A 17435-nucleotide genomic window follows, 5' to 3' on the forward strand; every position below is an offset into this window, starting at 1 on the left:
TCAGGGTGAGAGACTGCTTAAGTGCGTGTCTTTGTTCTGTGGTGAATGTGTTTTTTAATAAGGTGAAAAGAAGTGGCAAGTGTATCAATTGCTGCTAATTTGCATAAAACCAATCTTTAACAAAAAAAAGGGACCCTAAAGACAAAGGAGATGTGCAAAATGAGGCAGAGAATGAGCACTGCAGGGCTCCGCCTATCAGCCACAGCAAGCTGTAAGGGGCATCTGTGCCCCCCCATTGAATCTGTCTGCTCTCTCTCCTCAGGGTCTGTGTCCGACAGCATCTGCGGTTATGTTCCCGCTGAATTCCAAAAGATGACTGACACTCTCGGCAGTCAGCGAGGAATCCAGACAGGAGTGTTGCTGCTCGGTCCCTTGTCTTGTTCTGTCCTCGTCTCTCCATCTCTCCCCATCTCCTGAGGTGATAATCCGTCCGTGCCCTCTCTCTCTCTCTCTCTCTTCCTCTCTCTGTAAGCTGTCATTACCGGCTTCTTGTTTCTCCTCACCTTGACTCACAACATAGCACAGAGCGAGCAAGGTATCGGATTATGCCAACACGTAACCGCCCGCACCCCAAGATGCCCACCTCATTGCCAAGGTGCCCTGTGCCTTCTGTAGTCTCCTGTTTCCATAGCGACAGTAAATAGAGTACATATTAATTCCTCCAGAAATAGAGGCGGAGGTCGTAGCCTCTGCTTCTGGCCTGCCACCAGGGTATTGTGTTGTTATGTAACAGACCTAAAGGCACAATGCATTAACGTCCAGCCTGGAGCGCGGAGAAGCTGTAATGCGGAGCGGCCATGACGCGGTGCAGCGTTTTAAAGGTTACTGGGATGGAAAACTAATTTACCGAAATTAATTGAATAAAAACAAAGACTTCAAAACCTCCACAACAAACCCAAAGCATAAAGCAATGAGATTACCATTCATAATTACTGTTTAAATTAATTAATGTGTACAAATAAATCAGCATTTTCTTACTTGGCTTTGGCGTCTGCGTCCTCGTGGCCTTTATTGGAAACATCCTCTAAGCCACCAATCAGGTGCTTGAATGAACTGCAAAACAGACATGTAGTATAGGTTAAAACAGCACAACTTTTCAGAGCATTATTTTGCTTTCAGCTATTCAACCTGAAGCAGCACAAGCCGCTGTGAACTTGACAATGAATGAAAAGCTCTACGCTTTAAAGGAGTAAAGCAGTTTGCACACTGATGGCGATCTGCACAAGAAGTTGCTGCAGTATATGACTACACCAGCATAAAATAAAAAACCTCTGCCAGTCATTATTAAATATTCATAGGTCTGCTTTTAGAGACAAGCCTCTAAAAATCACTGAGAGCAGACGAGAAGACAGAGATACCCAGAAGAAGTGTCGAGTGGTGAAATAGTGGACGGAGGCTGAGAGGGCTGACATTTTCAATGCATGAATTATAAGACAGAGTAAAGACCGTACCACTATTAAAAGTCAGCAGATGTTTTTAAATGATCACACGTAAAAAACCTTGAGTTTTTTTCCTTTTATAAGTCTGTGGAGGTATTTAGAAAAGTGTAAGGATGTTCCTCTCAGGCCTTAATAATAAAAGTGAAATAACATCAGCCTACTGGACATACCACAGCTTAATACATTCTCATTAGTAAGATCAATCAGGATATGAAAGTTAAAGAGGGATTCAAATGAGAGGTTCACTGCTAAATAATAAGCTGCATTAAGGGCTAACTCCCTGCGATAAAATCCTCCAAAGTTGCACTCTAAGGGGAGAGCTGCAACATGAAAAATAACCAGGATTTGGCTCATTTCTCTCTGAAGTATGGCTGCGTATGCTAAAGACTCCAAACATCCTGAAAGAACAAATAACAGAGACGCTTTTTGCACAAGGCTCATCAAGCTGTCAGCCAGAAGATGTAGTACATCTGGTGTTTTCTCCTGTTGAGACCGTAATGCCTGCAAGCGGGGATTGTTGCCGAGCTTTTCTTTTTTTTTAAACGTCTGGCTGCTCACACTTTCTGTTATACCGAGCTGCCGACTCCCTGCTGTTAAATTTTATTCCATGTTTCATTCCCACAGTGTCTGTCTCCTCCTTTCTCTCCGGCAGAAGCTCTTGTAAATATCCTGAGCTTACCCCTTAAGTTGCACTCTTTTTCTTATAATGCATCACGCACGCATGCTCACACAAGTTAACTAAGTTTAAATATTAACAACTGAGCATCTGCACGAACGGTGGCCTGGTTAGGTGATACGCACACATACTGAGCTACATTTTTTGAGATGTGATAGCATTAGCTGCTGGGACCACCGGCACAGTGAGACCCAGTTGTAATCATCTGTGCTCTTTGACTCACTATCCCCTCTACCAGCTCTGGATGGCCCATTTGTGCTTGTTGTGTTCCCTGAGGCTAGAGGGAGGTCCTGGGTAAGCTGATATCATCTCCATCTCACGCCCAATATCCATCTGTCTCTCTGCTCGCTCCAAACTACTTCAAGTTGGATACAAAAATGCCCTGACACTAACAGTTTTACCTCCAGATTATCCTTTTAAGTATATTACCAGAAAAAACATATTAAACAGGTGATGAAACATCAAGACATGTTGTAACAATAGAATGAAACAGTACATGTTTAAGCTGAGGTAACTTGAAAGGAAATTTGAAGCTGAAAAATATGTTCTTTGATCGTTTTTGTGATGATCATCAATGACACTAGTCCTTGTTAGTCATTCATACATATTTTAGCATAAATTTAAATTCTGTACTGACATTGTTCAAGGATTCAGGACAAATATAACACCTGCATGAGTGACGTGATTTAGCAAAACAAGTCCAGATCCTGTAAGCACAGAGGCTTCTGTCGGGAAGACATTTACATGAGAAATAGGTAACAGAACAGAAGATGTAGACTTTTGGCGGTGTTTGGAATCAGCTCTTAGGACTCCCAAGATTTGCAAGAGGATGTCAGAAAAAGGAAATAAAATAAGTGAAGTACAATGTGATCTGCAAATTAATGAGGTATCATTAATTCAAAGCTCTTTCATTCTTTTTACTGAATTTTGGGATACTTTGGCATAAACTTGACATGTAGTCTGTGTGTTTGAGGTTGATTGTCAAAAGCAATGTCACCTTAAACTGTGCTTTTTTTGTTTTTTACAGAGATGTTGGTTTGTTTTGTTGTCTCAGTAAAGCAGCTTTTATAAAGCCTGTTCAAAGAAAGTGTCCTTACCCGATAGTAATGAGCAAAGGAAGCTTTATTTATCCAACAAATGTGGAACACAGAGGCAATTAAAAGTGCTCTAAACAGCCAAAAAAAGCAGAATCTGTGCCCTTGATTTGGCTGCTCATGATGTCCATTGAGTGATCATACCTCAGGCTGTAGTCAATCATTTTAACTGTTAGAAACAAAAGGATGACTGTGCACTTTTTTTTGGTACTCACTCTCTATCGATGACTAGGCAGGTGACGGCCTCTGCTGAGATGACGTTTGCCGTCCTGATGTCTTCCCTGTGGAAACAGATGAAACAACACATTCAGGCTAATTTGATCCAGTGCTCACACTTGAAAGGAGATAATTAAATCACATTAACATTCATTTTAATGCTTTATCAGAGGTCTGATGATGGAAGCAGGCAAACCTGCTGTGTCTTCTACTCCATTCACCCTGCACATGGCGCGAGCACACAATGAAATCATCACTCTCAACAGGCAACACACAGCACTGTATGATTGACATTACTCTTTATTGTATTTGACATCTAGAGTGTCTTCATCTGACGATGGGGCTTCTTCAGAGGAGTCTCCCCAGTTGCATGAATCCTCAGAGTCTGTATCCCAAGAATCCATCCTTCACTTTGAACAGCTCCACAGCGATGAGCTCTAACTCTGAACCAGTGCGATGAGCAGGGCAGCCCCCTCCAGCGATACACACATCCGCAGCGCTTGTATATAAATCTCCAATCCGAGTGAAGTGTTATCCAATTTAACAAAGGCAATAATACTAAAAACAAGGAAAACAATCATCTGGGGATGTCCCATAAGCAGATGGTTTCACAGCTCATTGTCACAGAAAAGATCATTCTTTGGATGGAGTGTATATCCGTGTTATAATAAAAAGATAAAAAGGACTCTCCTCTTGACTTGTGAAGCTGACAGTAACTCACGATCTCACTCTGAACTCAACTCGGACACATGTCAACCGTTTTCAATGGGCTGAGGTGATAAGTCCCCCTTGTGCTATGTCAACTCCCTCCTCCAAATACACATGCGCGACACCCCCTGACACACACACACTCACACTCACAATCTTTCTGCTGACCCTTCTGAATAAAGGTCACAGCTGGTGGGGGAACAACAGAGTTTGAAAGGTGAGGACTGCAGAGAAGAGGAGAGGAGAGCATAGGAGAGGGGGGCAGTGTTTGTCGCAGGCATTGGATTTATTAACAGATGACTATTCAGGCCCTCAAGCTGCTACATGACACATACAGTATTTCATTCAACTCCGATAAGCTCCAAAGACCTGCGTCCACGTTCCAGACTCACTGTTCTGGCACTTTCTGCTCCACCTGCTCCTCTGTTTGGCTACCATAGCATGCAATACTATTTAAATACGCACACAGTCAGTGTTAGTAAGCAGGTCCATGTTTGAGAGAACTAAGAGCCCGGTTTGGATAGTGACACCTTGTTACTGCATGGTTGTTACTAATGATTATGCTATTATTAGTTTGGGAGAGACAGTCAGTGGGAGTTACCTATCAACATTGCACAAGACTGAGGTGATGACAAGTTTATGGATAAGAGTAATAAAAAAGGTGGAGTGCTAGGAAAGATATTTTTAGAGCATACTATTGCAAGCTACAGATTACTGCTCACTGAAATGATTCAGGTGCAGCAAGGCCTCTATTAGGAAGAATATGAGTTTGTTGAAGTCAAGTTATTTTGACTTTAAGAAAAATGTATTGATGGTACAGTCCAAAATAAAGTCCTTAAATATCTATATCAATGCATATTGATGATTAGTTAAGTTGAAGAAGAGGAAGCAGCTGGAGGAGGAAGAGGAGGAGGAGGAGGAGGAGGAGGAGAAGAAGGGCGGGGTGAAGAAGGAGGAGGAGAGAGATGGGAATAAGAAGAAGAAGGAGGAAGATGGAGAGAAGAAGGAGCAGAAGGAGAAGGAGAAGGAGAAAGATGGATAGAAGAGTTAGAAACAGAAGAAGGGAAATGGATAGAAGAGTAAGAAGGATGAGGATGGGGAGAGAGATGGGAATAAGAAGAAGAAGGCGGAAGATGGGGAGAAGAAGAAGAAGCTAAAGGAGAGGGAACGATGGGGAGAAGAAGGAAGAGCAGAAGGATTAAAAAGGAGAAAGATGGGAAGAAGAAAGAGCAGAAGGAGAGAGATGAAGAAGAAGAAGGAGGAGGACTGAGAAAAGAGTAAGAAACAAACGTGGGAAGATGGAGAGAAGAAGAGCAGAAAGAGAAGGAGGAAGATGGGGAGAAGAAGAAAGTGCCTTGCTCAACGGCTCCTCAGCAGTGCCAAGGAAGTGAACTGGCACCTCAACAGCAACCAGCCTAACTTCCATACTTGGTCCGTACTTGGACTTGACCAGGTGACCCTGAGGTTCCCAAGCCGACTCCCCACAGACTGAGCTACTGCTGCCCCAACAATCCCCAGAAAATACCAATGAAATTAAGTTAACAGCAAAAACTCCAGACTTTTTATTGGTCATTAAAAGAAGATTAAAAAACCCAACTAGTTTTCAAAGAGAGCCAGACTTGGTTTCCAATTCAACTGGGGTTACTGAACCAAGCTGGAGCACTTCTGAAACAACTCTGTTTAAAATATGTTTAGATAGAGGAATCATCATACCGGTAATTATACGAAATTATTATATTACATTTGACAAGTTAATGGATAAAATATTCTAATTCTGACCACTGAGGTCAAAAGATTAAGATAAATAATTTTTGTAGGCAAGCTGACATTTATATGTTGGAATACCTCTGAGACTTAATGTTTCCAAAACAAAAAAAACATCCCGCCCAGGCTTTCCATAAAGCCAGAAAAAAAAGGAATGATACATAGAGACTGCTGGGAAATCAGGATTTTGTACAACCTGAATACAACTAAAACTGTCACCAGTGAAAAATGAATCTTGCATCTTTATTTCCTTACACTTTAGCAGTAGAAACATTGCAAAAAAAGTGATTTAATGACTTATTCTATGAAAATATGAATAAAATACCAGCAAGCTAATGTTAATTATTAAGCTTGTTGTTTGTAGTTTTCGTACTCTCTAAGGCTGAAGAGAAGCATCGTATACATTTTATGTGATGATTATTTAATATTCAGAAGCTGAACATTGAGTCAGCTCGCTCTGTTAATGGCTGCTGAGGCACACATGCTTGTAAAATGCCAGCTGTGAATCTGAAATTGGCAATCCACCAGCTGTAGTCACTTTCCAAAACTCTATCACCCTGACTTCCACATACCCACCTGCGGCATTCAAGTAACTTGAACAAGTTTTTAAATTTGTGTCGTGCTCTGTTTGTATCAAAGAAAAACAGCAGTGTCTGTCTATTGACGGTAAAAAAAAAGATTGAATCAATTCTCCAAGAATGCCAAAGATTTAAACAACTAAGTAACTTGTATTCTTTTTTTTTTTTTTTTTTTTTTTTAACTTAGTTTTTATTTTGGTTTAGGCAAGTTAAACATTCATTTATACATCTTTACTGTATCTGTTGCTATATGGTTACATAAGATATAATAGAAAATAAACAAAACACAGAAGACATACCTTTAAATGAATGAATTAATAAATAAGAGTAAATAAAACATATGTAGAGAGATAATAGAAAAGGAAATGAAGGAAAAAATAGAAATAAAAATAAAAAGAAGTGAATAAATAAAAGAAGCTAAAAAGAGCACATCACTCCACCAACACATTCAAGGCAGGGCTCCACCTTCCGACAAACACATCCCTCTGTAGCCTCACTGAGTATGTTATCTTTTCCATCAGATGGATTTCAGAAACCTTTTCAATCCATAAACTGAGTGACGGGGGCTCCGGTTTTAACCACTTAATCGTGATACATTTGACTGCTGCTGTCAGCAGTATTTGTAGGAGGTATTTTTTGGCTCTTCCTTCAATTCCCCGTGGTGTTACACCCAGTAATGCAACTCTCGGATCCTTTGGGAAATCTTGTTTGAACACTTCTTTTAGCTTCCCGAAAACACCATCCCAAAATGTTTTTATTCTGGGGCATGTCCAGAATACGTGTGTGTGGTTGCCCAAATGTGCACCACAGTTTCTCCAGCACTGATTTGAGTGAGATGAGCCCATCTTGGCAACTATTTCTGGAGTCCTAAAGAATCTTGATATTACCTTCCACTTAAATTCCCTCCATACGTTTGAGTTGGTGACTAGATGTGCCTCTGAGCATATTTCCTCCCATAAGTCCTGTGAAATATCAATATTCATCTCGGTTTCCCACCGCTCCCTTATATGTAATGTGTTATTGAAATTCATGTCTACAAATATTTGGTAAAAATGACGTATTAATTTCCTTTCCCCGCTTCCTAATAGCAGATTTATCAAGAATATTTCTATTGTGGATGGTTTCATAACTCTCTCCCATTCTGCATGTTTTGTTAAAAAGTTCCTCAGCTGTAAATATCTGAAAAAGTCTGTGTTTGGAAGAATGAATTCCCCTCTCAACTGTTCGAATGACTTAAGGCTGCCATCTTTATGGAGTTGGTATAGATTAGTGAGCCCATATTCCGACCATTTTCTAAAGCCTGTATCTATACGGGAGGGTACAAAGTCCTTTATGTATCCAATATCTGTTAATGCTGAAATTACTTTGGGTAATCCAAACGAAGCCTTTACTTTCTTCCAAATTTTTAATGTCATTCTAGTCCATTCACCCATGTCAGTTTCTTTAAAAGATACATCCATGAAAGGCAGGACCTTCAGGGGCCAAGCACATGAACTCTTTTCTATATTGAGCCAACGGGTACATGCAGAATCTTGAATCCATATTGTTAAAGGTTTTAGCTGTGCAGCCCAGTAATAATACTTGAAATTCGGGACATTCAGTCCTCCGTGTTGTTTGGATAACTGTAGTGTTTTGAGTCTGATTCTTGGTCGTCTTTTTTGCCATATAAATTTTGAAATAAGCCTATCCAAGTTATCAAATGTAGACTGAGGAATTTCAATAGGTAACATCTGAAATGGGTATAGGAGCCGAGGAAGCACATTCATGCGTACACTCTCAATACGACCTAACATAGAAAGGGGAAGTGTAGACCAACGGTCCAAATCTTTACTAATATTTTGAATCAAGCTTTTGTAATTTGCCACATATAAATTCTCCAGCACTAGAGGAATTTTAATACCAAGATATTTAATGCCATCCTTGGGCCATTTAAATCCACTATGGAGTTTTGTTGTTTGTGGAATTTTAGCGCTAATATCCATGGCCATCGTTTTGTCCACATTTACTTTATAACCTGAAAAGTATCCGTAAGTTGAGATAAGGTCCATTAAGTATGGAATTGTTGTTGAAGGTTCAGTTAAATACAAAAGCACATCATCTGCATACAATGATAATTTATGTTGCTCGTCATCTATCGTCAGTCCTTTTATATTATTGTCATCTCTGATAAGCTGTGCTAATGGCTCAATACTAATGTCAAACAGCAAGGGCGACAAAGAACAGCCCTGTCTGCAGCCGCGTTCTAGATTGAATCTGTCTGATAAGAATCCATTTACTTTAACTGCTGCTTGTGGGTTGGAATATAATGTTTGTATCCACCTAATAAAGTTTGGACCGAAATTGAAACGTTTCAGTGTTTGGAATAAGTATTGCCAGGAGACTCGGTCAAAAGCCTTCTGGGCGTCGAGAGATAGTATCATCGCTTCTCTGTCCTTGACTATTGGATGAGTCATTAGGTTAAGTAATCTTCTGATATTATCACCATAGTATCTACCTGTAATAAACCCGGTCTGATCGGGATGAATGATTTTTGTGATAACTTTATTGACACGCCTCGCTAGAATGGTTGTTAATATACGTAGGTCTGTATTCAACAGTGATATGGGCCTATATGATTCGCATTTGGTAGGATCCTTACCATCCTTGTGTATCACAACTATAGTCGCCTCCTTCCAGGAGGGGGCCAAAGTTTCTGATTGTAGGGCATGGTGATAAGCTTTCAATAATAAGGGTGACAATTTATCTTTGAATTTTTTGTAAAATTCATTACCATAGCCATCTGGTCCAGGGCTTTTATTATTTTTTAGTGTAGAGATTGTTTGTTGTATTTCCCATTCTGTGATTGGTTCATCGAGCTCTTTCGCCATGGATTCAGGAAGCTCATTTAACTTAATATTTTTCAGGAAACTTGACAGCTCGTCATTTTCTGTACAGGTGTCCTTATTTTCATACAGAGATTTATAAAATTTAGCAAAGGACTCTGAAATTTCATCCGGTTTTGTGAGAGTTAAATTATCACTCTTTAATTTCTGTATTATTCTAGATGACTGCTGTTTTTTAAGTCTTAGTGCTAACAGTCTGCTTGCCCTATTACCATTTTCATAATATGTTTGTTTGGTGAACCTTAAATTTACTTCGACCCTTTCTGTGATTAAGTTATTCAGATCTCTGCGAGTGTTTTTAAGAGCATTAAGTATAATGTGGTTTGGTGTTTTTTTGTGTTGTTGTTCGAGTTGTCTTATATTTTCTTCTAACTCGCGTTGTTTTGCTTCCCTCTTCTTCTTTTTCATGCTGGCAAATGCAATAATACGACCTCTGATATAAGCCTTAGCACAATCCCATATAGTGAGTGGTGAGGTTTCAGGTGAAACATTTGTATCGAGGTAGAATTCCAGCTCAGTTGTTACAAACGAGATGAATTCCTTATCATTTAAAAGCGATGCATTAAATCTCCATTGTTTTGATGTTGGCATGTGGCCAATATCCCATAGTACTACAAGAGGTGCATGATCAGATAAAGTAATTGGTAAAATTTCTATGTCTTTTATCCTGTGTAACTCTGCTTTGGGGGTAAAAAAAAGATCGATTCTGGAGTAAGATGAGTGTCTGTGTGAGTAGAAGGTATAATCTCTAGCCCTGGGGAACCTACTCCTCCAGATGTCCACCAATCCCGACTCCATAGATAGGTGTTTAAGCATTTTACTCATTCTTGAAGTGGGAGTTTTTGGGGAGGGTTGTCTATCCATAAACTGGGACATAACACAGTTGAAGTCCCCTCCCAATAGTAGGATACCAGAGCTAAGCGATAATATTGTGTTAAAGATCTTGCTAATAAAGCCAGGCTCATCCTCATTTGGAGCATATATATTCATAAGGGTTACTTGTATTCCATCAACAAATCCTATTACGAGAATAAATCTCCCTTCAGGATCTTTATGGACAGCGGTTGGAGCAAAGTTAACCTGTCTATGTATTAAAATAGATACTCCTCTTTTTCTACCTGAAGGGTGTGATGAGTAGAACACTTTGTCTGCCCAAGAATGTTTTAGTTTTTCATGTTCTGTTTCTGAAAGGTGGGTCTCCTGTAAGAACGCTATCTGACAGTTGACTCCTTTCAGTTGATTAAGGACTTTCTTCCTCTTTATAGGACTGTGGAGGCCCTTGACATTATAGCTTATAACCTTAAGTGGACCCATGGTTTATGATAAGAAGCGGGTTCAACATTATTTTTGCCATTGCGCAGTATGATAAAAGGAGGAGAAAAATACAGGAGGAGTGATCAAAGGTGGGAGGAAGTATTTGGTATCGTGTATGCTCTTTTGAGTACAGGTCAGTGAGTGCCCTAAGGTAAGTATTATCAGAATTATTGGTAGGTAGTGATGGCGGAGCAGTGCATCTAAAAAAAGTAAGAAGATAAAATACATATGTAGGTAAACGTACAGATACAGCTAAATCAGTGTAAGTAGAATAATTAGTGATTAAGGATACGACATTACAATCACTGTAGTATTTATCCAGTAACATAAGACATTTCAAAAAGGATAATGTAGAAAATATCTTTCTTTGTTGCTCTTATTATTATGGTAGGATCCCTGGGGAACATTGGGATCTGTACAGGTAGAACTGAACATAAAACTAGATGAACAATGAACATAGCCGGCGTTAGTGTCCGGTCAGCCCTAAAGGGGCAGGTGCACAGACTGCTAGTCAAAATTAGCAGCTGTGTGAACAGTCTTGCAAAGTCCTTGCCTTTCATTGGTTATAGAACCAAGCGTAGAACAATTCAGTTCCCCGCAGAACCACCAAATAAGACATATAAACGAGAACAACACAGTAACCTTAATATTCCAACTATCTAAGTATACTGAACTTGTAGGCTTAATGTAAAAGTGAAATTTAGGCATAACCATGGCATTTGGAAACAATAAAATTAAGGCAATTACCAAGAAATTAAGTGTGAGCTGTATGGCTACGTCTCTTGTTAAATAGTATGGATAAATACTCGTCTAGATAATCAATTTAGCTCAGACAGGAGTGGACCTCCATGTCTCCAAACTTGGCGCACACATACAGCGCAAGAGCGCGCTGATTTACCCGTACACTAAGCATCCATAAGGGATTTCCACATTACACCAAGCCTATGTTTAAAGTGATAACCACAAAGCACAACGATAACAAATGCAAAAGTGTTTAAATTGTCAATACGAACCAGCGTTATAGAGCTGTTGGTGCCGTTTATAGACATGTCCGTGTCCCTATCTAAGCATGATGTGGGTACGTTTTGTCACTTGTCCATCTCCGTTCCTGGGATGACAATCCTCTTTACATAGTCCATGGCTTTGGTAGCATCCATAAACTCCTTCTCTTCGTTGTTGTGGGAGATGCGGAATCTGGCTGGAAAAAGTATTCCATAACGCACCCCTGCTCTTCCTCGAAGCATTTTCCTGACATCCGTAAAGGCCGCCCTGGCTTTAGCAACGTTGGCTGTGTAGTCCGGGAATATAGCGATTGGACTGCCGTTGTAGTTAAGCTGACCTCCGCGGTCACGGGCTTTTCTCAGGATATCCATAGCATCTCCATCGTTGTGTAGTTTGGCGATGATTACGCGCGGCTTGTCTCCCGGCCGTCTCTGTGTCAGACTGCGGTGTGCGCGCTCGACCAGCACGTCTTTTTCCATCTGGAAAACTTCCTTCAAAAGTTCGGAGACTGCTGTGGGAGAGCTTGATCCTGGTCGCTCGGCGACCCCCATAATCCGAATATTACCCCTCCTCATTCTCCCCTCCATGTCCTCACATTTTTCTTTCAAATCTTCCACTTGTTTCTTGAGGTCTGTAACGGTGCTTTGTACCGTTACCACTTCGTCGGACCATGTTGACAGTCCCTCCTCGACGGCAGTGACATTAGCTTTCACATGGTCCATTTCTGCGCGAATTGCTCTTGTGTTGTTTGAGATTTCGGATTTAACTGATATTATCTCTTGACGTATGTGATCAAAATCATCCGCCAGAGCTCTCTTCAACTCCTCTCTTATTGCAGAGGATATGTCTTGCCTTATAGAAGAGAGGATATCAGCTTTAATTGATGCGGTATCCATGTTTGCAGTTGCCGCTGGTGAGGGAGGGGTCAGCGCGGGGTTACCTGAACTCTTCTCCGAGGAGGTGTTGGGCCTTGAGTTGGACGGACCGTTGTATTTGTATTTTCTCAGATTTGACGCCATCCACGTCGATGTAACTGGCCTTTTGTCTTCTTCTGATTGATAGGTGGTATAATGTGAGCTTTTTGTGGGCTAATTAGAATGTTAGTGTTGTTTAAATATGTAATTAGTAAGGATTCTGCAGGAGCCCTGAAAAGTACGTCTCACTCCATTTGTCGCTCACTAGCGCCCCAGTAACTTGTATTCTAACATAAATGGAAGGTGTATAGGATGAGGCATTTTTTTTATTCATCACAAATATTAAACTCAGGTTCACACATCAGCAGACACACTCAAAGCACTTTTCTCATCAGCAATAATGAGTTAAAACAAAAGCGACAGCCTCAATCTGTCACACTAGTTAATTTGTCTCATAATAGGAAGTGCTCCATGTTTGTGTCACTTGCCAACCACTGTGTTACAACTAAACAACACAACACTCTGTATTAAAATAGTCATTATGCAAGCATGAATCATCCTTTAGAGCTCTCAAGGGTTTCATATCAAGAGCTTGTTACACCTGTCCCCTGCTGCTCCAGTGTAACTGAGGAAACTAAAGTGTGCCCTGGCGTAGATATTGGCCTGCATGTTGTATGTGAAACACCACCACTACTAACTATCCGGATGATTTACTTGCGCACTGCCAGGCTTAAGTCATCCACTGGGCCGGCGATGGCTCTGCCTGCACTTGTTAATTGCAGCGTAACAAGAAATACACTGGAAACACACACGCACAAGGAGCAGCTGCATGCTGTGTGAGGAATGCCCTGAGCAGCTTGTGGTGTTGATTTTCAGAAGATAGTATAAAGCAACCTGGTAATTGGACTGTGATCTGGTGTCCTGGAAACGGGGTTATGAAAATAATGCACTGGCTGAGAGCTGGGCAGCAGCTTTGGGCTGCAGGGAGGGAAGTAAATCTGGGGTCAGGACGAGGGCAAAGATAAGAATCCGGTGTCTTTTTTTTTTTTTTTTTTACTTTTTTTTTTTTTTCTTCTCTTGTCTGCATATATATTTCTGGTTTGTGTCATGTTTGTCACAAACTGTCAAATATTAATGCAATTTATTCTTGCAGCAAAAGAAAAGAAAGAAAACCTTTTTCTTCTGTGCTTGTGTCTGTGTGCATGCAACCATCACCATCCTTCTTAGAACTCTGGCCTATCTTTTATTGACAGCTAATATCATGTTCTGTAAAAGAGGGCGTGCACACCTAGGTGGGCCAAAAAAATAAATAAAAAAATAAGAGAAAGTGAAAGAAAGATTACATAAGGATATACAAAGGGACAGGGAAAGAGAAGGAGAGAGAGACCTAACACACTTAGATGGAGAGGGACCATCTCACCATGATGCCAAAAAAAATCCGTGGGGTGATACTAATGATTAAGCAACCCTTAGTGTCCACAATCATTACTGAAGCTTGGGTCGCAGAGGGTTGCCGCCGTGCTGTGTTCTATTTGTGTAACAAGACCACCACTGGTGCAGATGAAACCACTTGGGTCAGATCAGCCGAGCGGTACGGCCCGGCACCCGGTGTCTGATACACAACCAATAATGTGTTTGCTTCACTTCTGTGACTGCAGGTATTCAGGTGGGCCTGGTAAGCTGTGTGTGAAACTTCACAGGTTTGAGTCAGAGTACTTAAGCAAATGACTGAGACGTATTGGTGCAGCTTTTTCCCATTAACTACAAATTATGCGCTTTTCACATAGCTGCAGGGTACGACCACTTTCCAAGGCGTTTTTACATTCATGAATAAAACGGGCTCGAAATTTATGAAAACTAAAGTGCTTGAACAGAACACGTCCTCGTAGGTGCATTCATGTTCTTCTTTTAAGCTAAGACATCCAAAATTGAAGTGTGAGCTGTTGAACTTCAGTCACAAGCTATGTTGTGAGAAAAACCAAGCAGAGACTCATTAAAAGGAATACTGTGAAGAAGTCATAATTCTCTGAGCTTGAGCACACTGGCTTGGATTCAGTGTTTCTTGTTTTCAGAATGTATTTCAGTGGCCTGCCCAAAAATAACTCTTCTGTGGCAGTGTTTGTATTTATTATTTCTCACTGTCAAATCCCTGCTCGGACATGCAGTTGACAGATCAAGTCTGCCAGCGAGGGACACACTTGTGGAATAGTTGTGTGAATTCAGGGCTCTAGCTGCCGCTCACTCTCAATGCGTTATGTTGTTTTCAGCTCCCCCACCGTTCCACCCACATCTCCTCCAACCCCCTCCTGGGTTCCAACACCTAAAATACATTTTTGGCCTGTGGGAAATTTTGTGGAGGAATGGTCCCACCCTGCTCATAACAGCATGACAACCGAGCAATTGTGCATGTTTCTAAAATTACAGAGGCAACATGGGATTCAGTTAGAAGAAAGTACATCTCAGACTCAAAAGAGCTTTAAATATTTAACTGTATCATCCATTGTTGTTTTTGTTGCTGTCTATGTATTCGTCTGTCTGTCTGTCTGTCTGTCTGTCTGTCTGTCTGTCTGTCTGTCTGTCTGTCTGTCTGTCTGTCTGTCTGCATCCCTTTCTCTCTCAACCTGCCTCTCCCTTTTTTTCCCTACTTTCTCAGTCCATCCACTCAGATGACCGCCTCACAATGAGTCTGGTCCTGCTTGAGGTATCTGCCTGTTAAAGGTTAGTTTCTCCTTGCTTCTGATTCGCTCTCAGAGAATGAACTATATAAAGCTTGACGGTGGTTTCCACTGAGGAGAGATAGAGTGATGTTACAAAGCTGCACTCAGATGCTCTTAAAGGGGTGGTTCAGCTCTTTTGAAGTAGAGTTGCATGAGGTACTCTTTAGTGTATCCCCTACAGTGGATGCTCAGCCCTTTTATTAAGAAGCCAGAGGGACATGTGAATAGCACTTAAACATACTGTAGCTTATGCTGACACTGACTTTAATGTTTGGATTGTAGTTCTTAAAATGAGGTGAACTACATGGCCAAGTTGACCCTGTCTGCAGCGGTTGATAGCCTCCATGCTGGCTTTCCAGCCATCTTCTCAAAACAGGGGTCGTGCTGACCAGCATTCCCTTTGGAAAATACACTTTCCATTTGCAAGTACCTCATGCAACCTCCCTTAAAATATGAGCTGTCCCTTTAATTAACTCAATGAGACTGCTGTGAGAGCTCAGTGTGGATACCATCAAAGGAAAAAGGGAAACAGGCTCACCTGGCAACAAGGCTGGGATGTAAATGCAAAATCCCAGTTTCATTTTCTCACCTATCTGTGGTGCTGCAACCACACTTACAAAAGTTCCTGTCAGAGGTCTAGAAGTGATGTTATTCTGACACCAATCACATTCTTGTCATGGACATCACACTTTCTTTTTTTAACAATGTTTCATCCTCAACTTGAACACCTCTGTAAACACACAGGAACATAAAAAGCACACAGAATGGAGGTCCGGGTAGGCATGGTCTATTCTAGCGATGGATCTACACCTCAACTCAAAGTTGACTTTTCAACATGACAGTAACGATGTAACGTGACATATATTTCAACCTTCACCTCGAACATCCACCTATTGGAGGGAGGTATTTACTGTTAATTAAGGGCTTATATGACCTATTTGAGAAACACACTGTCTGAAGTTTATGTAGCAGCTTTAATTAACACACACATATCACACAACCCTAGCAACCTCTAGCAAACCATAATGGCCAGCAGGAGAACCGACTTTGATTTGTAAATATGTTGTCCTCACAGATCAAAGGCGACATCTTCAGGTGGACAGAGTAGCCTTTGAGTAGGGGGCTATTGAGTTTCATGAGCGAGGACACACACAGTTAACTTCTAATTAGAGAGATGGCCCTGCAGAAGAGTCCTCTGATCAAAAGCCTGCTTCCAAGATGGCCAGCATCACAATCATTTAAATTTGCGAGACATGTTCGACCATCAAAGGTGTAGTTGAAAAGGCTTCTCTCGCTCAAGACGCTCAGAGACAAAAGGTGGTGCTCGTGACGGCTCGGAATAACAATAACGAGCAAATGTCGAGGTGGGAGAGCACTTTGTTTTAAAGGGACGTAGAAAGAGATATGTTGTCAGTGATTAAACAAAGCATGAGAAGCTCTTGAGGGTGCTTTGATGAAGCAGCTCAGTCCTTGAATTATAATTTATGGAAAATCTAAACACATATTTATGTTAATACATGTATTCAAGGATATGTGTAATATATGTTGAATTTAAAGAACCTCACACATCTATAGAGTCATTAGTGCTATGGCAGTGCATTAAGATGTTTGCACTCTTCCTTTAGAGTGATTACATGAGTGTACATGATTTAAAGGAAAAACCTCAATCAAACAGATCAGATCTGTGAGTACATCTGCTCAACTCATTATGAAGGAGTTCTTTGTGTCACTTTTATTCATCAAACACTGATTTCTTATGTTTCTTCAGTGTTAAAGAGCTTTTGGTGTGGCCCACTGCCAGGGGGGCAACCTTTGTGCTGCACGCATTTTAATACGGTGTCATACTACAGTCATTAGCTTTAACATATGGGGGAAGCCCAGCCATCTCTGCAATTCCAGCTGTCTGCTGAACATCTCATCCTCACTGTTCTTTTGAAAGTAAGAACAATCATGTTTGATATGACAACACAGAAGTTGACATTTCCTTAAACAGGATACTGCCTTGATTCATCTAAGGTATTTTTAAGTCTCTGTTATATGATTTTGTGGTTTGATTGTTAAGGGATTGACAGCTCTGTGGTGGCTTTCACATGAAGCCGCCAGGAGATGGCGACATCCTCACTATTTCAAG

General features: G+C 40.9%; 1 protein-coding gene across 2 annotated transcripts in view; it reads right to left on the bottom strand.

Annotated features, from left to right (window-relative positions):
* LOC117811857 (cGMP-dependent protein kinase 1) overlaps positions 1–17435 on the bottom strand; it is a 101704-nt gene that overhangs the window by 10273 nt on the left and 73996 nt on the right. For both annotated transcript variants that reach the window (XM_034682335.1, XM_034682334.1), the window contains exons 8-9: positions 3425–3490; positions 979–1053 (exon numbers count right to left, since the gene is read on the bottom strand). In XM_034682335.1, coding sequence (XP_034538226.1) covers positions 979–1053; positions 3425–3490 — 141 coding nt within the window. The remainder of the gene's footprint in view (positions 1–978; positions 1054–3424; positions 3491–17435) is intronic.

The sequence above is a fragment of the Notolabrus celidotus genome, chromosome 4 (genome assembly GCF_009762535.1).
Source record: "Notolabrus celidotus isolate fNotCel1 chromosome 4, fNotCel1.pri, whole genome shotgun sequence".
Lineage (NCBI taxonomy): Eukaryota > Metazoa > Chordata > Actinopteri > Labriformes > Labridae > Notolabrus > Notolabrus celidotus.